This window comes from Nelusetta ayraudi, unplaced genomic scaffold (genome assembly GCF_046127955.1).
Source record: "Nelusetta ayraudi isolate G7.1 ecotype Tasmania unplaced genomic scaffold, CSIRO-AGI_Nayr_v1 ptg000019l, whole genome shotgun sequence".
Lineage (NCBI taxonomy): Eukaryota > Metazoa > Chordata > Actinopteri > Tetraodontiformes > Monacanthidae > Nelusetta > Nelusetta ayraudi.
Genome location: NW_027466069.1, coordinates 1208432 through 1233199, shown reverse-complemented (window position 1 = coordinate 1233199; position 24768 = coordinate 1208432). Strand labels below are relative to the sequence as shown.

The following is a 24768-nucleotide window of genomic DNA, read 5'->3' as shown; positions in this document are numbered from 1 at the left end:
GCGGCTTCCATTTAAATTGAATATCCGATGTGTTTTTTTTTTGTTGTTGTTGTTTTCTTAATGTAAGATGGCATCAGAAACAAATAGGAAGCAGCTGAATTTATTCATTTATATCCTCCAGCGTAGTGTGTGTGTGTAGTTATTTAACAATGTTTTCTTTGATACATACTTTCAGATATATTGCCAATATACACACACACACACACACACACACACACACACACACACACACACACACACACACATATATATCTATATATATGTATATACATGTATGTACGTACATAGATATAGATATAGATACATATCTATATATATATAGATATGTATGTATGTATATGTACGTACATGTATGTATGTATGTATATGTACGTACATACATACATATTACATACATATCACACACACACATATATATATATATATACATATATACATATATATGTATATATATATATATATACATATATACATATATATGTATATATATATATATATATATATACATATATATATATATATATATATATATACATATATATATATATATATATATATACATATATATATATATATACATATATATATATATATATATATATATATACATATATATATATATATATATATATATATATATATATATATATATATATATATATATATATATATATATATATATATATACATATATATATTACTACCCAGAAAATTAGAATATCCTGAAAAGGTTGTTGTATTTCCCCATGTGTGAACTCTTCTGAGCCAATCCAAGACAGACTTTTTTAAAGGCTCAGGACCCTTTTGCAGGTGTTTTGGATTCTTTGGACACTTTGAACCTACAAAACTGAAGCTTTTCACAGCATTCTAATTTTCTGAGTTTGTGTGTTTGCGGTTTTAATAAGCTGAAAATCTTAATCGGCAAAGTTACAACAAGGAACTGCTTGAGATATGTCAATTTGCGTGTAATGGCTCAATAAAATTTGTTGGTTTCATCTTTTATGTTAAATTGCCAAAATAAAACAACTTTTATTTGATATTCTAATTTTCCGGGTAGTACTGTATATATACATACATATTAACTGTACCTGCAAAATTCAGTGACTTCAGGAAAAACTAATTTAGCTCTGTTCTGACCATTCTTGACCACGAGATGTGCAGTCTAAGACATAACAGTCACTGCCTTTACCTGAAGAGGTGTTACTCTCTCTTTCCAGACATGACCAGATTTGACCACTCATCAAACTGTTTTCTTCCACCATGGGCCTCAACACACGTTTTAAAGTTTGGATTTCATAATGGAAAATAAACACGAGGATAACAGATGCATTAATCTTTATTCCAAACAATCAGAATGTGTATCACATTTACAAAAAAAAAATGGACGAGCCACGCACAGAATAGGGAGAACACTGAACAATCCACACACGGACGGCAGCCTCCACTCGGAGTTCACAGAAAAAAACAAACACACACAAAAAACAACAACCCGGCCTTCATTTGAAAATAGAGACACGTGCAGTGATGTTCGTTGTGCTTCACGGGACATGCTCTGTTGTTCCCAACACAGATTGCTCACAGCACCTTCACATGGGAATCACCCAGTCTGAAAAGGGCCTTGTCGCTGATCTGCTCTGCAGGCAGCTTTTCAGCCAGCCACTGATTTATTTCTTGCCGTGCTGATGAATTCTCAGACTAACACATTTCATCCGGAGGCACAATCTGAAGATTAAAGTCAGGTACAGTCCAAGTGGAGAGAGAGAAAGAGAGAGAGATTGAGTTTGCAGTTCACAGTCACTGTACTATTGGAGTGGGGGGAAAAAAAGTTACAGGTAAGTTAAGAACGCTCACAAACAGAAACGACATGCTTTTGTGGTTTTCAAAACCGTTCATTTACAGGGTGGGGCCTCATCTCCAGTGAGGAAATTCCGGAGTGGCAAATGGCTGTCTGTTAAAATTCTTACTGTACAACAAGAAGGAAAACCCGAACCAGTGCTAAATTAAGTCTCTTTAAATTCACTTCGAGTTTTTGATTGAACAAAAAAAAAAGCACCAAAGTCTTCTTCTCACACACAAAAACTATGTCTGGAGCAGAACTGTAGCAAAGCCAAGTCATGCAGCCCCATCATTTCAACTCCACCAATAATTTGAAGTGATTTTTATCTTTGCAAAAAAACAAAACAAAAAAAACCAAAATGGCTGTGTTCCATGTTGCCTTTGACCTCGGCAGTTGCTGCCAGTTTTACGGCTCAACTGACTTTTTTGGAAGCGCTTCTGCAAAGCCGAGTCTCGACTCCGTTTGAACTTTAAAAAGCAAAAAAAGTGAAAAATGCTTCAACTGTGTGTGTGGTGTTTTTTTTTTTTTTACGCATTGATGAATGAATATTAATGAGAAGAATAAAGAATGGACCAAAAGGCCGACGCCGCCTCTGAGACGCAGGACGTTTGAGATTTCACCCGACTATTTCCTCAAACTACTCTTTAAAAATGGAGCACCACGTTGGCTAACTAGTACTTGAGCTGAAATCACAGGTACAGACGATCAACATGCAAAGTTTCGTCAGTAAGACACACAAATCTTTAAAGTACAGCAAATCCTTTGTTTTTATCAGTTGCTATCTAGAATAAAGGCGATCAGACTATGATGGCTTCCATGATATAATGGTGTTTTCTATTTTTGTTTTTACTCAGCAGCATGAATACACTCCTGTGTGTGTGTGTGTGTGTGTGTGTATGTGTGTGTGTGTGTGTGTGGGGGGGGGGGGGGCGAGGGGGGGTTCCAAGAGAGGTAGCTACTGAATCTGCTTCGGCTGATTAGGCAAATAAATTGGAAATATACGGTTCAGAACATGTTTGTCTTTATTTACAAACTTCCAAAAAAAAGAGAGAAAAGGATCTAAAGGTAATCAGAGGTCATACACACGATCCATCGATAAACTACACAGGCTTCAACTAGAGCCAGTCCTCAAACACAGCAGCATTTTCTTTTTTTTATCACAAAAAACAAAAAAAATAAAAGATTCTCCTCAGCTCCAATGGAATTGAAACAGTCGGCTCGGCTCAGCTCGGCTCGTCCGATCCAATCGTTTTGTGTAAATAAATACGTAAATTCAAGTAGAAAGTGGTGAAACTAAAGAGCAGTTCGCGGCCACAGCCAACTGTGCCGCCGAGAAGCCGCTAGCGCGGCGCACTGAGGGAATTTCACTAGTCTGCTGCCGCTGTGATGACACAGGTGGGACTTTTCTGATGATGATATGATAGCGAAGAACCAAAGTAGAAAACAAAAACCGCAACAGCAACAACAAAAACGAGCAAAGCACTTGAGATCGTTGTTTACCCCCCCCCCCCCCCCCGACACCCCTGGCTACGTGCCTCACCTCCTGACCCACTCACTGCATGTTGAAAAAGCTTCGTATACGTGCACAAAAAAAAGATGGCTCATATTCAGAATGTTTTCACACGTCAACACGATTGTTGTGATGGAGCGAAACGTTTCCCACACTGCAGTATAATATCACCGTAAGCCCTGATGTCCTCTTATTTAGGGGGGGGGTTCTCATAATAAATAGCCAGTCGGAGCCGCTCTCGCTGGGACACCGCAGACATACTCCATATAGATTTCTTTACAAAAAACACTATGCCGTTAAAAGTGCACAGTTACGCACTTGTTGGTTGGTCCGCATGCTCGTTTTGGACAAGTTCACATGTGCTAGGTCAGACTGGCAGATCGTCGCCGCTTCTGCGTGTGGTAACAACAATGAATGACCGCGAAAACAAAACGAAAAAAGAGAAGAAAAAAAAAAAATCCATACAAACAATGTAAAGAACAGCAACAAAAGGAAAACAAAAAACATCGTACAAAAATAAAAATACAAATGAATAAATATGCACTGTCATAAATAAATTAAATTTGGTAGATTCAAACATTGTAAAAAGAGAAGAACAAATAAAAAAAAATGAAACGGAAGTAAACGAACAGTTTCAATATGAAGAGCAGGAAATGCTTTCACCCACCCCCCCCCCCACCAAGGATGTTTTGTATTTTTTAATTTTTTTTTAAAGCTCTTGCAGCAGCCAGATTCTCGCAGAGATTTTGACGTGACGAGCGGGAACGATATCGATACAAACTCGTCAGCTGACACCGACGCCGAGTGGCGTCTTGTTACAGCGTCGCCCGCAGCTCCGCCCACAGAGGAGGATCCTGTAAGTGCCGCGAGGCGTTCGAGCGTCTGCTTCAGTATTTGGTCAGCGCGACACGGCTCAGTCTCTGCTTGGAGGTTCCTCGTGTGCTTTTTGTGTTGCTTGATTTTTTTTAAATTTTTTTAAATTTTTTTTTGGCAAAGTCAAACTAAAAGAAAGAAAAAAAAAAAAAATCCCTCCAAAGTGAAAACGAAATACAATCTTGGTTTTCGCAGAAACACTGGTGAACGCTTTTGCGGTCAAAACGCAGCAATCATTTTCTTTTTCTTTCTTTGAAAACACGACAGGCAGATACACACACACAGTAACGACACGTGCGTAACCATGAAAATAAACTCGGGGCTTTGCGAGCTTTTTCCTCCTCTGGGGTTTGTGTTACGAATATATAGGCTTGAGTGAGTGTTTTGCATCGTTTTGTCGCTAGGCTACAGTAAGACTGCGGGCGGGATTCTTCACCTCTCCTCTCTCACAGTTAACATTCAGAAAGACGGAGGAAAGAAAAGGCATTTTCTGTTGGTTATTTTCTCCGCTACAAGGAGGACACCTCGCATTGAACACAGTTGTCGCTATTTTCTTTTCCCTCTTTCTTTAACCTGGCTGTTTTTAGGCAATTGTTTTCTCGGAAAGAAAGACAGAAAGAAAGAAAGAAAGAAAAAAAAAGGAATAACCTGTATAAAATCCTCGCACACCAAAAGACACGGAAACCATCAGATCTTGACGCATCTGATGCCTCGACACAAGGAGTCTCTTCGAAAAGGCCTGGTTTTGAAAGGCATTTGATTGAGCGTACATTCTTTTCATCAGAGATTGAAGGTTACACTAATATAACCCCGGCAAGCCTCTTCTTCAATAGTCCAAGATGATGAAGATTACAATCCCCCCGTCCTGGCAGTGATTTATTGAGTTGGATCAAAATGCATCCTAAGAGTCCTATTTGATCGGCTTTTTTTTTTCTTTTTTTTTTTTAACCTTTTCCTCGAAGAGAAAAATTCACGAGCAAGAATAAACAGGTGACGAACGATACCATTCAAGTCACTGATATATAACAAGTGTTACTACCAGCTACCATGATAATCAAATCTTTTCTAAAGGGCGATGCCGCCCAAAAGTCTCTCTTCTATTTCCTCAATCAGCTGCAAGAAGCAAAAGAAGGTTCTCGCCGTGGAGCAAAGCTGCAGAACTGGATTCTCTCAAGTCAACGGTACAACTAGTGGCCATTCACGGTCACTGCAGGCCAACGCTCAGCAGTATGAAGTCCAGTGATTCGTATTTCAATGCCAGTATAGGACAGAAATGTGGAAGCTCAGAGTCCTGTGACTTTCATTTTCTTCATCCGATGCAGCTTCTTCTTTTTTTTTTTAAATTCTCTTTTTAAATTCTTCTTGATTCTACCTTTTCAAAACTCAGACATCTGAGAGACGAGAGGCGCTCTGCATCGAGCCAGTGTTCAGTCCCTCGCTCAGGCGTCGTCTCCAGGGTCAGAGAGAGAGACGAAACGCTTTGTCTGGCGTCATTGCTTCAGATTTATTTATTATTTCAATCTATTTATTTTGTTGCCTCTTTCCCTTACGGCCTCGGGCCGCAGGTGCCTGGAAGCCTGACCGACAGGACGTCATCCCGTTTCCGGATGATTGCTAAACCTAATCGAGCTCGAGCAGTCGCATCACTCGTCCGTCACTGCCCGCTCACCTCGATGACCTCGGAGGCGTCGTCGTCGTCCGAGCTGCCGCCGCCGCCGCTGCTGATGTTCCCTCCGTTCATCAGCACGGAGCCCCGCTGGCCCTCGGAGCCGAGGCCCACCGAGGGGGAGAAGGAGGACGGGGAGGACGAGCAGGAGCTGGAGGCCGAGGCTCCCTGGTAGTGGGAGAGGAAGCTGGCGCCGCCGGGGCCCGGGGTGGCGGCCTGGCCTGGCAGCCCCCCTGGCAGCATGGAGCCCGTGTACAGGCTGGCCAGGGACTGGCCGTAGGACAGGGGGAAGCCCGGCTGCAGCATGGCGGCCATGTGGGCCATGCTGGGGCTCAGCATGAAGGGGGGCGGAGCCTTGACAGACGCGGAGGAGGAGCAGGAGGTGGTGGTGGTGGTGGTGGTGGTGGCCGAGGAGGAGGAGGAGGCGGAGGGGGCGGGGCCGAACAGCTCCGGGTACATGTAGCCGGGGTCTCCCAGCTGGCCACCAGGGGGCTGGAAGTAGGGCGAGCCGGCCCCCATGAAGAGCGGGTGGCCCAGCATGGCCGGGTTGAGGCCCAGCGGAGGGAGGCCGTAGCCGGGCGGGAAGGGGAAGCCCGGCAGGCTCCGGGAGGCCGAGGAGCGCTGCTGCTTGCCGGGACGCTCGTCGACGGACGGCGGCGTGGGCGCCTTGCGCTTGGAGGCCGTCCTCAGGTCCTGGGCGGCGCCGGCGTCCGCCGTGGCTTGGATGACGGAAGTTGGGGCGGCGTCGAGGCGCCGGCTGGCGCTGCCGGTGGGGGGCAGGCTGCTGCCGTTGCCGCTCTCCGTCGCCCTCTCTGGCGGCTCCTTGGAGCCCCCCGCGTAGCGCTGCAGCTCGTCGATGATCTCGGGGCTGTCAGGTGAGAGAGGGCGGGGCACCGAGTTGGAGGTCACCTGCGGCTTCCCGTTGGGTGACAGAGCGCCGTTGCTGCCATTGGTCGACAGGTTTTCTGGAATCTTGGAGTCTGAGGGAGAGAAACGGGTCAGATGAGAATTGCTGGAAAACATAACAAAACAATTGTTTAAACACACTTTTGAGTTTTAGTGTTATTACATTTCTGAGTCTGTAATATCCAAATGTCTCATTATTAACTTCTTTGACTTGAAACTCCCACCTTTGTGATGTCACAAAGGGCTCTCATACCTATCAGAGGTTTGTGATGGTACTATCCCCAGTCAGGTTCATCCATACCTTTGTGGTCAAATTGTTTTTTTGTCATTGCCTAAACTCAACTACTTTGACAAACTTCACTGGACAGGAGATCTGAGAAGCAGTCATCAATCTCACCAGTAGGGGGAAGTGTTGCGGAACCTTCTTCTGCAGTTTTTGCCCTGTTGGCTGCTCTGACAGCAAAGATCCGGCCATCAGACGTCCTTATGTAAGTCCCTACAATGCACAAGAGGAAAGATGTGAATAAACAGTGATCCGTCTGTGCACGTATGCAAATATAAACACTGCAAATGCTTTCATGTGTGGTTTCAACGCACATGATGCAAAAATAAAGCAAAGGGAAAACGATGGAACACAAACCTTTAGTGCCTCTGATGATGTGGATGCTCTCCCCTGCAGTGATCCGGGCCTGGACATCTGTTGAGCTGTTGGTTCCTGGGATCACTATGTCTGAAGAATCAAAATTAAAAAATTAAAAGTGTGGCTGAGGTAAAACAAACAAAAAAGAGCGACGGTGACGAAGGAACAGCTGCCTACCAGTCGTGGTGACAATCTTCTGCACAGACACTCCGGCCTTTTGCAGGCAGTTGACGGGGAAGCCTCCCGTTGAGTCATCAATAGAGGCGGAGCCAGCAGAGGCTTGCCGAGGCATCATGGGAAGCGGAGTGGACTGGGTTGGCCGGATGCTGGCCACTGGCTTCTCCTCAGGACGTGGAGGTGGGCGCCTAGGAACAGATTTAACGGAATATAAAAATTAAAATCGACTGACCTTCAATATTCTCTGCCAAAAACAGTGTTTACTGTCTTATAAACAGGGTCTGAATAATGAGAAAAAAAGATTGAGGGATTTGCATGTGTCACGCATCAGAATCCCAAATGAATAAACATGAGGAAGGAAAAGTTTATTTTCCCCACTCGTGTTTGAGCGAGTTAAGTGAGTCACTGACCAGTTCCTCTGGCTGAACGCAGGGATGTTGGTGAGGCTCTGGTCGCTGGCGGGGTAGTAGTGAGCGTAGGAGGGGCGCGTGTACGGCACCGACGCCCTCTTCTCCTCCTCGTAGCCCTTCCTGGCCGCTCTCTTCTCGTCCCGGCTCAGCCGCAGCTCCCTGCGGTCCATCAGCAGGGACTCGTGGGGGAAGGGTTGCTACAGGGCGGAGGGGAGAAGGTGGTGGGTGGAGGAAGGGAGGAAGAAAAACAGAGAGATGTTGTCGCTCCTTAAAACGATCAGATCAGCAGACGCGAAATCACTGCTTTCCATGTCCAAGACGATCAAGCGCGACGCCATGAGTCGTCGTGGTGAACACCGTTATGAAAATCTGAGCTCAGCTTTTGTTGCGACTGCCTGATGCACCTCCATTACAGGTTTTTCGGCAGGTCGTCGTTAATGACAAGATGACTCATCCAGCCGCAGACACGCCGGGGCATCATGAGACAGCTCATAAGTTGTTATAAATATAGTGCATAGCTGGTCCCAAAACTGCTCCAGGGTTCTGGTGCCTGACGTTTTCTGGAGGACTTGGAGCGAAGCCTAAAAGACCTCTAAGTCTAAAAGTGCAGCCTGTTTCAGTAAAATCATCGCCTTCCTAAACCTGCGCCGCTGACGTAAAAAGTGGAAAAATACCCTTCACGTGTAATACACGTAAGGACCATTAGGGGGAGTGTGAGGACAGTGTTTTGCGGCTGCCATGACCTACCTTGGTGATGAGGTGGGGGAAGAGGTGCAGCGCCTTCCTCAGGACGCCCTCCATGCAGCTCTGGGGCTGCAGCTCCACCAGCTCCGGCTCCGGCTCCTCGTCCACAAAGTGGAGCAGAGACTCCACCTCCCTCCTGGTGAAGGTCAGCACAGGGTTCAGGTCGTCCACCACGCGGTCTGACGGGAAGAGGCGCAGAGGGACGGTGACGCAGGGGGAAAAACACACAGCAGCTAGCAGTTTTGTTTTTTTTTCAGTGAGGGAGGTCTCACCTGACATGCCCTGTTTGGAGATTTGCCGGTCGTAGATCTTCTTCTCCAGCGTGAAGTCGCACACCAGCCGGTAGATGTGGCAGGGCTTCCTCTGGCCGTAGCGGTACACCCTGCACACGGCCTGGGCGTCGTGGCACGGGTTCCAGGAGGCGTCGAACACCACCACGCGGTTGGCGCCGATCAGGTTCACGCCCAGACCACCAGCCCTGCGGGTTCGGCAGAGGTCGACCATCAGGTTTTTGTCAGCTTCAGGTTGGAACTGAAGTTTACTTTGGGTCGAGTAGGAAAGTAGCGAGGAGTCTGTGTGCTGCGTCACCTGGTGGACAGCAGGAAGACCCAGGCGGAGGTGTTGGATGGGTCATTGAACTGGTTGATCAGTCGCTCTCTCTCTGAAGCTGTTGTACTTCCGTCCAGTCCTTCGGGAAACACAGGAAACAAAGGAGGGGTTCACATTTAAGTATCATTCTTCATCTGTTAATATTTATGTACAGCAAAAGTCAACTCAACAAGTCAGTAAAATGAATCTCCTTCTGGCTGTTAAACCAAGACACACCAGCAGGTGGCAGCACTCACTGTAAGTCAACGGCTGTGTCATCAAGAACGTTTGTGCCACAGTTTGAGCACAACAGCAAGTGAAGTGTTGAACCATATTAACCTGTCTACATCTGATGTAATGAGTAGAGGACTCACTGTAGTAGTTGAGGTTTCGGACCCAGTTCTGGTTGGGTTTGTCTCCGTTGGGTGACGGGGGAACCGGCCTCTTGGCCAGAAAGTCCTCGATGACCGTCAGCGTGGACAAACTCTGACTGCAAACAGATTTTAAAAAAAAAAAAATCAGCGAAACAGCATTGGGTTAAGAACACGTGACTCCCTTTTGTTTGTCCGATCGCCCACCTGAAGACGAGGAGTTTGTCTCCGCTCCTGACGCTCTCCTCGATCAGGTGGAACAGCAGCACCATTTTGGCAGAGTTCTCCAGGAGGCCCGGCTCGTAGTCACACATGACGTCCTTTGCCTGGCGGCGGAAACGGAGCAGAGAGAGACGGAACATATTGAAATTCATCACTTTAACCCGGGCAGATGAGTTGATAAGATGCTGGCAGCTCGGTCTGCTGTTTGGCAAATGGGAGCACATTTGTAAAAGTGACACTTCAGTATTTAACCTTTGCTCTGTGCAGTTTCAGCATCATGAATTTACATTGGTGGTAAAACACAAAAATGATGAAGACTGTGAAGTGAGTTGTCCTCCTGCGTACCCATTCATAGGTGATGACCTGGTTGGCTCTCTCCTGCAGCTGGTTCAGACTCAGTCCACCCAAGGGGGGCGGAGCCTCCAGGGGTTTGGGCTCCTGGCTGGGCACGGGGGAGCCCCGTGCGGCGCCTGTGGATGTGGCGCCGGTGGCGCTGGGGGTGGTGGAGGAGGAGGTGGGGGTGACGTCATCAAGGTCCAGGTCCTGCTCACTGGCCAGGTTCTCCTTCTGCAAGGCCTCGTACAGCACGTCCGGGTGGTTCCAGATCTGCAGGCATGCGACACGGGTGATGAATGACCAGGAAGTTATCTGTTGTGCACACACACACACATGCACACATGCACAAATGCACACACACACACACACACCCTCCCCCTCCTCACCTTGCAGCAGACGCAGAAGGCCTTCAGAGGGTTCAGGCTGAGCCAGCCGCTGTTCCCTGCCTCCTTGAAGCGGCTCATGAACTCGGTGTAGAGCGCCCTCTGGAGGGGGGACAGACGCACCAGGATCACGTGTTCCTCTTTGGAGGGCAGCTGGTCCTTCAGGACGTCATGGCCTCGTCTGAGGCAAGAGAGAGCATAGATGTACTTTAAAAACTGGATACCGGACTGAAAATATGGCGGCGCGCCTATTCTTTCCCAGTGGCCACTCGAGGTACTGCAGCAGAAAAAAATCCCATGGACGCCAAAAGCATTTTTCCCATAGACATGGATACAAAAATAAACACATTTAAGACACTGTCCACGGACTCACCTCTGTACGAAGCCCTCCAGCAGGCTGTGCAGGACGTGGCTCCTGTACCTCATCAGCTGGAGGTCATGCGGCGTGCTGTCCACACACTGCCCGTTCAGAATGGGCCGCTCGAACATGTTGCTGAACTCCTGCCGCGTGCCTGGAATTCCAGCGAGAAGGTCAGCGGCGAGAACGACCAAAGGGGAATGAATGGGGCCGAAAGCGACTAAAACGGGACACACACCCAGGAAGTTTGGTCGCACGAAGTCCACCATGCACCAGTACTCGATCAGGTTGTTCTGGAGCGGGTAGCCGGTGAGGACCACGCGGCGCCTGGTGCGGATGTTCTTGAGGGCCTGCGACGTGTTGGCGTGGCAGTTCTTGATGCGGTGGCCTTCGTCACAGATCACCACGTCCGGGCCGGGCCGGGACAAGGCCCTCTCGATACCTGGGGGAGGGGCGCCAGTCGTGAGCGACATCCTACCGTGGATCACAGCCTACGTCCGCGCCTCATTTTAAGCTCCTCCCCTCCCTACCTTTGAGCAGCTCCTGCTGCCTGTCCTCCTCGTCCAGGTCGATGACCACCGGCCCCATCGTCTTCTTGCTCTTCTTCTTCCTCCCGGCCACGAAGCTCTTCTTCAGCGACAGGAGGCGGTACATCTCGTAGCCCATCAGCAGCACGCCGCCGTCCCGGCTCCAGTCCTCCACCACCTTGGCCCTGGCGGCAGTGTTTCTGGGGACACGCGAGGAGAGACAGAATAAGTCACTGGTAATCATTTTTATCTTAATGTGAAATGAAAGTGAAGTGTCTTCTGTTTTGTGTCAGTTGCCTTTATTGCTACCAATCTCTTTGGGTTTCTTTCATGCCACTCTCTGAATGCAGAATTCAGATGATGTAATCGTGAAAAGTCATAATAATTAGAATCATGACATTGATGTTGGATAAACTAAATAAAGTATGATAGAATCTAGTCTATTCTGTAGTTCCTGAAAAGATCAAATGAGGTCACTGTGTCACTTTCCAACAGAGCCGACATGATGGACTTACAAACCATCGTGCCACACACACACACACACACACACACACACAGACAGAAGCCAGATGGTGATCTGAGCTCAGCAGCAGGTCACGAGGACCACAGAGTCTCTTTAACAAGTCGGAAATAAAGTATTTTCTTTTCTCTCTGTATTTGTCACACGGCTGTCACGGCTCGTCAAGCCATCGCCGGGTGACTTTCAAATTGCCTAATCGAGGAGAAGCCCCTGCGAGAACGATCTCATACCAATGAGCCACAGCGTCGCTGCGGCCGCCACTCACTTGTGCTCGTCGTTGAGGATGTGCACCTTGAAGCTGCGGGGCGTCAGCACGCCCGGGTCCACGTCTGCAGGCAGCGCCTCGGCGGGCGGCACCCACATGTTGAACTCTGACAGCCAGTTCTGCAACGTGTTCACCTGGAATTCACACAGCGACAACGAGAAGGAGGAGTTGTGAAGGAGAGTTCATCCTTTCGAGTCGTGCAATTGTGTGGAATCGGTTGAATCAATTCTAGACATTCCATTTTTAGCTGTTTTAACGCCATACGTGCAGATGATACACATGTATCTTAGTTTTATTGTAAGTTAACATTTGATTTTAAATAAGACTTCCTTATTAACTTGTTTTTGGATGTCCTATGATAGGATGGCTAGGTCCCCGTCCCTGCGGACATGTAGGATATGTAGGTCAAAATAACTTGACCAAAATTTCCATCCTTCCGAGAAGGCAACAAACTTGTTGTGTCCGACGACTGCACTTCTCAACTCTGGCTAACCGTCATCTTCAAATCTCATCTGATTCATTCTCGCTCGGCTGGAGCCGCGGCACTGGGGCGGTGCTTACCGGCACAATGGCGAGCACGGTGTGGGCCTGCGTGTGTCTGAAGAGGACGTCGATGAAGGAGATGGCCTGCAGCGTCTTGCCCAGGCCCATGCTGTGGGCCAGGAGGCAGCCGAAGCCGCTGCTGCTGCCGAAGCGCTCCAGCGACTCCACCAGGTTGTCGTACAGGAAGCGGATCCCGCCCACCTGAGGAAAGACAAAATTAATAATAAAGAGAAATAGAGGATAAGAGATAAATAAGACACAGTGAGCGAGCGAAAATACCTGGTGGGGTTTGACGGCTCGGGCCAGCTGAGGCGACAGGAAGATGTCCTTCTCGCCGGCCGGGTGGTTGAAGTTGACCAGCACTCTGCCCTGGGCGTCCGGCTGGTTTAAGGCGTCGTCGGTGTGCGCTCCGCTCGGCTCGCTCACGGCCTCCTCCTGCTCCCGCTGGCCCTTGTCCTTCTTCTTCTTCTTGCTGTGGCGGATGCGGTCGTCCTCGCCGGAGCTCAGATCGATCACATCTGCACATAGGAAGTGGATGCAGATGAGATAGAAGTCAATGAAATAAACACTCCAGACGGCCCTCCGTGGGAACCATCACAACTTTTTTGTTGATAAAAGAGGGAAACACTGCCGGCCAACAGGTTTCATAAGGGAATATTAATGATAAATGTTTAAAAGTAAAAGATGTAAGTATTTATTAGAGGTTATTTTTAAAGTGAATCCCCATGTGTCAGATCTAGTAGCATTAAATGGTTGGACTGCCAACTGCAAGTGATCTTCTCCGTTTCCTGATCTGGTCTATTTTTAATAAAGCAGCCGTGATGCCAGAATAAAGTCATGAAACCCAGAGGTGATCCACCGTCTGGCCTGCTGTAAACACACAAGGAAGCTCATTGTTGCTGCCACCTCACAAGTGGACCTGCTGCTTATGCAAATATGAAAGCAAAAAAAAAAATGAAAACACTGCAGTTATTTACTTATCACGACTTTATGCAACTGGGACATGCACACGTACTTTCCGCTCCATTTCATGCCAATGGCCCCCCCCGCTAAATGCCGCACAATAGGCCTTTAGCCAGAGACGATAATCTGAGACTTGTCGCCTGCCGCCTCGGGCCGTAAATGTTTTTTGGGACCCGCAGCAGCTTCACCGTGCATCCTGTTGGCCTTTGTTGGAGAACTGCACAACGCTTGTGACATCACGGCAAAATTGAACATCACTGTGTGTGTGTGTGTGTGTGTGTGTGTGGAAAGATTGAAATCTATGTCTGATAAAAAAAGGAAGGAGCTCAACGTCACCGGTATCAAGTGGTGAGAGTTACACAAGCCGTCTGTGAGGGGAGGACGGGAAGGGGCATGTGTGTGTGTGTGTGTGTGTGTGTGTGTGTGTGTGCCAGTATGTTAGTTTGTATGAAGATAGAGGGAGAGAGAGAGAGAGAGAGAGAAAGCTTATATAACTGCAGTGAATGGCTGGTTATACAAGTAGGATTAAAGTGGAGGGGGAGACTGGTTATGCAACCCCAACTAGAAATGTCACTGTGCCATTGCAAGAGTGTGTGTGTGTGTGTGTGTGTGTGTGTGTGCGTGTGCGCGTGTGCGTGTGTGCGCGTTAGTTCGTTGTGTGTGTCCTGGCTCGTAACCAGGATTAGCCAGCTTTATTGCTCCACAGAGCCGCTCTGATCTGCCCCACAGACACTCTGCCATTCATCCCTCCGCACTCAAACTTTTTGTCTTTCTCAGCCTCCAAATCGACATCTCATCTGTCTGTCATCTGTCCGTCTCGCCGCTATCACTCTCTCAGCCAAGTGTGTGTGTGTGTGTGTGTGTGTGTGTGTGTGTGTGTGTGTGTGTGTGTGTGTGTGTGTTCAGCTTGCCTCAGACGGAACATGCGCCTTCATCTCCGGCTGAAAGTGCGTAAAAGTGTGTGCGCTGTTGTCCTGCTATTCTGTGTGTGTGTGTGTGTGTGTGTGTGTGTGTGTGTGTGTGTGTGTGTGTGTGTGTGTGTGTGTGTGTGCTCAGGCAATAAGGAAGTACATCATGTACCCGGCGAAGCTGTTGAAATATTCTGATGCACATGGCAGCTAATCTACGAAATCGACGGGGACGGGCGGGGACGTGCACAAACACAGAGGAGGGTTTTGACCTCGCCTGCTCAAGGGAACGCGGGGAGGCGTCCGCTAATTGGGTTTGGATGTTTCCAGAAGAGGCTATTGGCGAGGTTGCTCGCCCTCTGAATTACAAGAAAAATCCACCGCCGCGCTGATGAGTTTTGTCGAGGAATTAAATGCGCATCGTCATCACCTCCGCAGCACCCAGCGGCAAGTTTTCGCAGGAGGCTGTAAACGGAGGGGTAAATTTGCAGGGTTTTTTTTGTTGTTTTTTTTGGATAATGGTGTGAGGCTGATTCACTGACTCAGAAAACTGTGTTAATTTGGGACCTTTCAAGAGAGCCAGGCCTTGAACTGTGGGGACACTCCAGACTCTCCTGAGGCTGCAGCAGACCCCGGGTCATTTTGGGTGTAATGTGACAGAAACAAGGCAGGGACACTTTTATGCGCTGCCGTTTGAAGCGGCAGCTGAAGGGTTTGAATATTATCAGTCGTAACGCATGTTCATAAAAAAATGAAACCCTTTGGTTAGGTCGATGTTGTCTTTAAAGGTCGGCAAAAGAAAAGATGAAAGCGGCTGTGTGTTATCATTCAGATTTGATCCAAGGGATGATTTCAATTTGTCTTTTCATTTGAATTTTGTGTGGTTCAGACAGTGGCTCCACTGTTCACGAAAGCTAAATGATTTTCTGCAGCCGGAAAGTCTGGAAGTATCAAATATATTTATTTTTACCTGAGCACAGACACTTTTACCTGCTTTCAGTGTGAATTTGGAGACAAGCTACATGCGATTTCTAAAATCTTCCACTGTAACATTCTGGCTGCTATTCTGAAGAACCAACACCCGTCTTCTTTGGAAGCCTCGCCCAGCTGCCGAGGCCGGGCCAGCACTTACAAGGGGATGATGGGTAATAAATAAGCTTCAAGGTGTCCGTGTCCCCTTATCTGCTTTCAGGGCCAACTGACCCACTGGCCCGTTTAGGCGAGCAGTGGTCAAGGCGAGGCTGCAGACAGTCAATGTGACGGCTGCACTGTGTCACCGACATGAACCTTAAATTATCAACACAAACAGCTGCACTTTGCAATGAAGACTCTATAAAGCGGAATTGAATAACGCACAGTAAAAAACTATTGGCACTTAAAAAAAAATTTGATTGCTCTGAAGTGTAAATCAGAGGGCGGTGAGCCGCCGGCGTGGCCCTGACCTGTTTTGCGTGTGCGTTCTGCGGGAGCCGCGGTGGGACCGTCCGACTTGCTGCCCTCCTCCCCGACGCTGGTGCTGCTGTCGTCCAGGCAGATCACTTCCCCTCGGAGCGCCTTCTTGTCTTTGGGGTGCGACGCGGCCGACACGTGCTTGGAAGTGTTGCCTGGGGAGGCGGGACAGGAAGCGGGGGAAGAAGGGGGGAGGGGAAAAAAAAAAAAAAAAAAATCAACAAGGTTGGCACGCAACAAACTGGAACTCCGCGGCTTAGCTTGTTTGTGTTACGCCACCCAGAGTGCAACACGTCGCTCCCAGTCCTCACCGGTGGTGTATTCGGGCGGCAGCTGCGCCGAGTCCTCCTGCCTCTGCTGCTCCAGCCGTCGCCTCCTCTGCAGCTCCTCCTGCTGGGCGGCTTTGGTCACGGCCTCCAGCTGATGCTCCCTCAGTAACTTCCTGCGAGGTGAGACGAGCCACCGCAGACGGTGGTGTGTTTCATGACGTGATCCAGTGGCATGTGGTTTTATCCCCTGGCCCCGCTCGCGCCGTCGCGCCAAAATGTATTACGACGGGCAAATGAAACAGTAAATTGTTCGCAGCTGCGTTAATCACTATTTATTCAATATTTGGGCAGAGTGGAGTGAGTCAGGAGCGTGAGTCAGGAGCGTGACTCAGAGCTCGCTTGGCTGCGGCTCAGTTTTCCCCTGGACACGGAGACCACGTCGGCTGCAAAAGCCAGGTTCCAAACAGCCTGACCGACCCGCTGGTGGAAAACTGTCGATCTCCGCAGAACCGCGCACGGACGGGTCTCAGAAACGCGCGGAACAGTGGCACAGTAAGGGACTTCCACCGCAAGTTTTGATTGCAATCGTCACACCACCTCGAAACACGACGGCCTTCAAATCACCGCACAATCGCTTGTTTATGCGATTCTTATTATAATGCTTCACGCATGATTGCAGTTTATGGGCAGAGTGTCTGCGTGCGCAGACACTATGACGAGCCGACTCGTCCTTGACTGACAGGCTTCGTCAGCACCGAGTTGCGGGCTGCGGCCAGTCGTTTTTTCTTCCGCTTCTTCTCTCTCTCTCTCTCTCTCTCTCAAAAAAAAAAAGACAATCAACAATTTTCTGAGTCAAACAATGACTGCAGCTCGAGTTCAGCCGGCGCCGACTGAGACAAGTGAGAGTTGGTTAACAGTGACTCATCGGTTAGTTGCTCAGCAAACGATGAGTCAGTCGAACTGAGCCGTTGTAGAGGCGCAGTGTGTAGGATTTAGCAGCTTCGCAGAGCATATTGCAAACAAATGTTAATGTTAATCCCACTTTGCTGGCGCCGCGTCTTTCTCACAGCAGCTGCCATGCCGAGCTGATACGGTGCAACACGCCACCATATCAGCTATTAAAAGTGCCCGTGCTTTCGTGCCAATAGTTAAATGCTCCAAACTGGTCCTTTAAGTAGATTTGGGATTTTAACAGGGTGACTTGATGTAAACTCATCTTAACGTCCGAGGCCTTTACCACACTCAAGACTTCAGGTTCAGTGAACTTGCTCTATTCAAGGTCTCTCGGAGCGGCCGACGTACCTGATGTTGCGCCTCATGTGCACGGGCTTGGAGCCCCTCTTCTTGGTCCCCGTCAGGGCGGAGGGAGGGGTGGGGCTCTGGCTGGCGGGCCTGGAGCGGGGGGGCCGCGGGCCCTGCTGGGAGGGAGGCGGGTGGGCCGGCATCTCCCCCGAAGGTGAGGTAGATGGGGGAGGGGTGCACTGCTGCCACGCCGCCAAGTCGCCTCCCTGAGCGTCATTCTCCGAGCTGAGGGAGGCGCTGTGGGACTGGTCTGTGGCGGACACAGGGAGGGAGAGAGAGAGAGAGAGAAATAAAGAGAGTTATTAAAAAAAACATCCAGGGTGTCAAGCTGTTCCCAGGCCGCTTTGAAAGTGGCAACACGGCATCCTCGAGCTTTGTGCTCCGCTCCATTTGAGGCGGCGCGGGCGCAGATGCGGGCGGCGGGTCGTGCCAGTGCAGTCGTGCACGTCGTGGCCGTGGGGGGAAAAAAAACCAACAAGTGTTGCCCGGGGTAGAAGCGGCAACACGACGGCTCGCTGCTTAGCAAAGAAGCTCTTGTTAGGAACTCGTTTCTCAAATGAGCAGCAATAAAACCGACGAACAAAGCCGCCGGGCGAGCGGGTCTCTTTACTGCCGCTGTTTGACTCTCTGTGCTGCACAGTCCACTCACACCGACCTACAGCAAGATATTCCACTTTTTAATTGGCTTAAATTAAAATTGATTTAAATCCTGGACTCCAGTGGGGCAGCCACCGGGTGATATTCATCAAAACAACCAAGCAATGAGCTTTACTCACTACTGTTGACTCTACAGTTTGAGGATAGAGACACGCTAATAATGAAGAACATGGGTGAGGTGAACTTTTGCAGGAACTTCCACGTTTGTTCCGATGCGACAAAACCTCCCGTCACCATTAATAAAACAAATTGCCCATTCCACCGATGGAGAAATATGACATTTTGACTGTTTTTGCCTGAAAACAAATTTCGGCTTTAATTTATCTGCTCAATCGAGCGGAACTCTCTGGCGAGGCTCCTCATCCTGCGATAAAGCTTCTGATCTGATTTATCTGCCGAATCATTTAATCCCTCTCCAAACTTCTCCACGTTCCCACTTTCTCGTCTCGTCTTGCTCATTTAATCTGCCCGCACTTCACTTTCTACCTTCCTCCTCCTCCTCCTCCTCCTCCTCCTTTTCCTCCTCCTCCACCTTCTCCTCCGCGTCCTCCTGCTGCTCCTCGGCTGGTCTGGCGGAGACACACTGAACCAGATCTGAGGCTTATGTAAGAACTGGATCATAAATATGGACGACTTACGAAACGCAAGACACGACATGCGCGTGCGCGCACACACACACACACACACTAGAGGAGCAGTCCAGCCAAGAATCTGCCTGCAGAGTGGACAAACAAGAACTGCCTGCCAACACATACATGTTTGTTTGTTTTTTTTAAAATCATTTATCTTTAAAAAAAAAAAAAAAAAAAAAAAAAAAAAGGATTTTCAAGACTTGTTCACCACATGGCACCAGACAAACCAGGCAAGATGCACCACCACACCCTTCCACACGCACACATACTGTATACAAACAAACGAACACTTAGCATACTGGCGCAGCGAGCTAGCTAACTAGGTGGGCTGGTTGGAGGAGCTCCTTGCTCAAGTTAAAAACAACTTAATAGATAAATGAGCACTTTGGTCCATCGACATAACAAACTTCTCGACTGGCTGCTAATAATTGTTTGCGTGTGTGTGTGTGTGTGTGTGTGTGTGTGTGTGTGCGTCTAAGAGCAGCTGTTCCAAACAATCCATTTCGGACTTTGTGACTTCACTTGAGTTTCACCCTGAGGAGACTGGAAGCCAAACGCATGAAAATGACCAAAAGACCCAGAGCACAGATTTTCTTTTCTTTCCCTCGGAAAAAAAAAAAAAAAAAGTTCACTTGCTGCATTCAAAAACCTTGAACACCACATAAATCACTAGCTGCTACTGCCATCCATTTGAAAGAACAAAACAGGAAACCCGAGACCACACACAATCCTGGAACCACTCAAACTTTTTCCAGGAATGATTGTGAGGGCTGCGGCCGCGATTGGTGGCACTTTATTCACCATTAGGCGAGCGAGATAACAAAGCCACGGAACAGGTTTGCGTTTGACATGGAAACGCTAAATTCCTCCCTGTTTATCTTGAAACTCGAGCTGACAAAACAGTTATGTAACAATTCCTGAAATGCACAGGACCTCTGCATCTCTCTCTCTCACACACACAGACACAGACAGACACAAAGACAAACACACAAACACACACACACACACACACACCTGCAGTGGGCACTAAAAAGGGACATCAAGGGGGCAGACGGGAGAGGAAAGAGTGGAGGAGGGGGGAGATGAAAGCAAGGTCATCATTCAAACACAGACAGGAACTACAAAGTGAGAGCAGGGTGGAAACACACACATAAAAAACATGATGGTCACACACACACACACACACACACACACACACACACACACACACACACACACAAACACACACACACACACACACACACACACACACACACACACACACACACACACACACACAGACAGACAGGCAGGTACAAAAGACGGACTGAGGAAGCAAACATGTTTCCGTGACGGTCAGACCAGCACCGCTGTTACTTGGCCAAAGACAAAGAGATGCTGGCAAGGCCAAAAGGAAAAATGGCACAAACACATTTTTTCCTGTATAATTTGGCCATCACTTGGTGCGACTTCAAAGCGTTTTTGTGTTTCTCCTCTCCAAGTATTCTCATACGATCGTTCGTTCGGAGTTTGACTTGCAGGTGGACGCGACTTGGTGTTAAAATCGCGGAGAAGAATCATTCGAGCGAAAACACAAAGAGCAGCTGACGATTCCGCTGTCGGTTCGAACCGACAGCGCCAAGAGGACATCCACAGCGAAACAGCGACAGGTTAGCGGACCAGCAGCAGCAGCAGCAGCACCGCAACTGGATTTAACGAGGCGGGACGTCTGAATTCTTCGCCGCGCTTTCCATCATCCTCCTGAACAAACATGTTTTGCCCGCTGAGGAAACGGCACCTCGGCGCGGCGCCCGAGCCGCTTCGCTCCATCGTCATCCCAACGCTTTGATCCGTGGCTCTCCCTGCACCCCTAACCCCGCCCCTCCCCCGCCCCCACGGCGAAGCCGTCATCGCGGCCGTAAAACATCCCCACAGGAAGGAAGTGTCGGCGGGATCGAGCAAAGTCAACCGGCCAAAGAACACAATGCGGCGGCTCTCGGCGGTCCCATCACCCCCCCGCACCCTCCGTCCTCTCCCCCTCCTCCAGTCTGAGAATGGAAAAACAGGACCTTGTGTTCTGATTGGGAAACACATCTTTGGAATTTATATTAAAAGTGATTATTCATGCTGCTGAGTTTCACGCAGGCCATGACTGACAAGACACACGTGGTGCTTCGGTCGCTGAGGAAGAATCTCCGCGCTCGGTACAAAGACGCTTCTCCTCTTTACTTCACGTTTAGCCTCTTTGTATGGATATCACAACAGGACCAAATGGACTTTCTCACAGATTAGGTAGGGGCAGTCGAAGAGCGAGCGGAATCCTCCCACCGCCGTATCAGAGCGACTCCTCTTCCTCCGACTGCTCGCTGCCCTCTGCTCGGCTCCGTGTTCGGCCTCATTAAGAAAAACCTCCCCTCCGTTCCGCAGAGCTGGAGGCGTCGCCTCAGGGTGAATTTTTTCGAGGCAGCCGCAGAGGTGACGGTTCGCCCGGCTGTGAGTCAGACCCCACGAGGGCCAGCGAAGGGCAGGCAGAGAAAATATCGTGACGGCACGAAAGGCGACGTGAGATCGTTGGGAAACACAGGACTGGAACTAGAAGTGGAGACCTCGGCGAGGAGAAGAGGAAGAAGGAAAAGGAGGATAAGGAGACAAAGAGGAAGATGAAGGAGATGGAGAAAAAGCAGAAGACAAAGAAGAGGATGATGAAGAAGAAGAATGTGGCGAAGACGAAGAAGAAGTAGGAGAGAATCATCAGCAGTGTTTTGGTGGCAGTGAGCCAATAGCTGGTGATGGTGGGAGGTTATCCAAGCTGCTAATTTTTTGTGAGGGACACTCCCGCCGGGTTTCTCTCACACACGCATGTACATACGCGCAATAACAACTTAAAGAAGAATGTGAGCCCAGTGCGGTTAGAGAGCAACTGCATGCCTCAGTCAGGGCGAAAGTTGCAGCGTGTTCCAACCACAGCGTTACGCAACCGCGACCGAACGTATACGTACGGAGAGTCTCAGCACCATCGGCTCCTTTTCACGACAAAACACAACTAGCGCCGCGACCCTCGTGTGTTCCTGGGAAGACGAAGGAGGAGAGACCAAAAAAGCTGCTGGAGGGGGACAAGAGAGGGTTCGGCCTTTGATTGGCAAAGAAGCTACTGCGAATAAATGCATTTCCCATCAATAAATAAAAGTATCGTCTCCACCAATTTGCGTTGCGTCTTGGAGGCTTTTAAAAGCCACTTGGCTAAGGCCGAGCTGGAAATGATGGAATGTTTTTCTTGCCTTGTTTTTTTTTTTCCAGGAAATGTACACAAAGTTTTGGACGCAGTGTACTCCCTGGGGAGCGATAAGTTGCTGCTCTTGAGGGAGAGAACCCTGGAACAGATTGCGGAACGTCTGCCCCGCAGCTCCAAACCACGAGAGGAGATGATAATCTGTAAATAATGTTCTCCTCCAGTGTCCTTCACTAATCTGGACACACACTGTGCCAGTCTGGTTTCCTACGGGGGCGGGTTTGACGGCCAAGCGGAGACGGCGGAGGAATCCGTGGAGACGGGAGCTAAACTCTGGGCTGAAATGGAAGCGCCCTCAGGAAAACCCAGAGTTTGGACGTTGACAAAGCGTGACGTGTGTTTTCGTACTTTTTGAGTTGAGTTGTTTATTTTGTCACCATGAGGTGAGGCTGACCGCAGCAGTGCACCACCCGTAACAGAGGGCTTCACTGGAAACCGGCTGGAATGTGCTAGAAGCAGACTGATAAACACACAGCTTTCAGTTGAAATTGGGTGGTGTGTGAGACTCCCAACAAGTTTTGTTTGAAAATGTTTTTTTCAAGTCAGCGCCCAGGAACCCTCTTAGCATTTTGACAGCCGCTTATTGGACTGTGAGTAAAAGATCACAAAGAGAGCCCGAGGCACTGCTTAACACTGCAAAGGAAGACAGACAATCCATTTGCATCCATAAATCAGTAATTTGGCGGGGAGCGAGCGCCACACAGGAAGTCCAGAGCTCTTGACCTACATACGAGACCTGGTTTTGGTAACGTCCCGTCTCCTCTCCCCTCCACGGTGACATGACGAAGACAAAGAAGAAAAAAAATGGACTTCAGGGACCAAGGGTGTTGACTTATTCCTCGCAAACACACCCGTCTCATAACTCCCTCCTTTTTCGGGACGTGAATGAGGTGACATAAGTGTACGGCAGATAACGGCAACCACAACTTAAGAGAAAATCCGCTTTGTCACATATTTCATGGAAAACACACACACACACACACACACACACACGCACACACACACGCACACACACGCACACACACGCGCACGCACTATCCTGTTACCCAACACAGGCAGGATTCCAGGAAGCCATCGGTTAAATAAAGGGATGTAGAATTTTGTTTTTTTTTTAAGGCTACGTGGTTCAGAGATGATCCGGCTAATTGATTTAATCGTAAAACTGGCAACGGGATTCTGAGCTGGATGTGACCGATGGGGAGGATTAATCTGCCGAGAGCTTGGAAGCATGGAAAACATCCGCCCCGTCGCACCGAAGTCGGGGAAAAAAAAGAGACTATGTGAGTGGCGGGCTCACAGCAGCGACTCCCAGATCCCAATATAAGGACGACTTGATCCGACCGTTCCATATGCTTCATGTCAGACATCTCCATCAGCCTGCATTTAATCTGTGTGGTGGGGCTGTCAGTTGTCTTCTTTGCGGTGATAAAAGTGCCTTGATGTTGTCGCAGACACTGGGCGGTTTGAAATTATAGCTCTTCTGGGCACAAAGCTCAGAGGGAAGTGGGAACTCGGGCCGCCATCGGCCAGTCCGTACGTGCTCATTATCCCGTGCGCTCCGCTCGCCGGTGTGGATCTAGCAGGAGGGCGAAAACGGCGGACGTGTCATCGCCGTGTCAGCGTCTGTGGATCGGCAGACGGCCGAGTCGGGTTTTAAAGCCGATGTGTGGAAGCACTCTGGGAACGCAAAGGATTCGATTTGTTTGATAAAGACAGAACGCAGTGTTAACCAAATGAATAAGAAGGCACTTGCTGTGAAGCTCAACTGAGTCCTGTGAAATCCTCGACCTTGGTCTATAACAGTGTCATCAACATGAAGACATGAAGTCACAGAAGTATTAAAATGAAGACTCGATGAGCACTTTTCCGAAAGAAACTTTTGGGTTTGCCAAAAGAGACATTTGCAGAGTCGATCAGAAAACAAAATTTAACACAGGAAGCTTGTTTTTTTTTTTTTTCCTTTTCTTTCCTTTTTTTTTTTTGCCTGCCGGGAATTAGCAATTGTCTGAGAAAACAGCAGGAAGTGGAACCAGAGCGTTGACCAGACCAGAAAGAGAAACTGCTGAGCGGCATCGACGACAAATGCTGATCGCTCCGAGGAGATCAGTGAAGAAATCTCACTTATGCTGCCTTTTAGCAGGGCCTGCGCGCGCTGCACGCACGCACGCACACACACACACACACACACACACACACACACACACACACACACACACACACACACACACACACACACACACACACACACACACACACACACAAAGTTGCTCTCACAGACAGGCCACCGACGCCGAGGCTGGTCAGACGAGGGGGGACGCTTATGTAACCGCCGCCTCTGGCTGTTACACAACCAGCATGTTCACTGGAACCCAACGTCCCGTACGCACGCACACACACACACACCGCGACGCAGCACGTCCCCCGGCAATAAAAAAAAAAACAAC

The 24768-nt window shown here is 48.9% G+C and overlaps 1 protein-coding gene across 3 annotated transcripts in view; it reads right to left on the bottom strand.

Annotated features, from left to right (window-relative positions):
• Nucleotides 1-1318: 1318 nt before the first annotated feature.
• Nucleotides 1319-24768, bottom strand: part of LOC142888101 (helicase ARIP4-like) — a 58113-nt gene continuing 34663 nt past the window's right edge. For all 3 annotated transcript variants that reach the window (XM_076026126.1, XM_076026128.1, XM_076026127.1), the window contains 21 exons: nt 17768-18017; nt 16508-16638; nt 16190-16351; nt 13156-13394; nt 12895-13077; nt 12334-12467; nt 11552-11748; nt 11260-11463; nt 11037-11175; nt 10667-10844; nt 10290-10550; nt 9930-10048; nt 9726-9841; nt 9352-9451; nt 9036-9241; nt 8767-8942; nt 8020-8216; nt 7610-7797; nt 7433-7522; nt 7190-7288; nt 1319-6866 (listed from right to left, as the gene is read on the bottom strand). In XM_076026126.1, coding sequence (XP_075882241.1) covers nt 5875-6866; nt 7190-7288; nt 7433-7522; nt 7610-7797; nt 8020-8216; nt 8767-8942; nt 9036-9241; nt 9352-9451; nt 9726-9841; nt 9930-10048; nt 10290-10550; nt 10667-10844; nt 11037-11175; nt 11260-11463; nt 11552-11748; nt 12334-12467; nt 12895-13077; nt 13156-13394; nt 16190-16351; nt 16508-16638; nt 17768-18017 — 4361 coding nt within the window. In that variant the 3' untranslated portion in view covers nt 1319-5874. The remainder of the gene's footprint in view (nt 6867-7189; nt 7289-7432; nt 7523-7609; nt 7798-8019; nt 8217-8766; nt 8943-9035; nt 9242-9351; nt 9452-9725; nt 9842-9929; nt 10049-10289; nt 10551-10666; nt 10845-11036; nt 11176-11259; nt 11464-11551; nt 11749-12333; nt 12468-12894; nt 13078-13155; nt 13395-16189; nt 16352-16507; nt 16639-17767; nt 18018-24768) is intronic.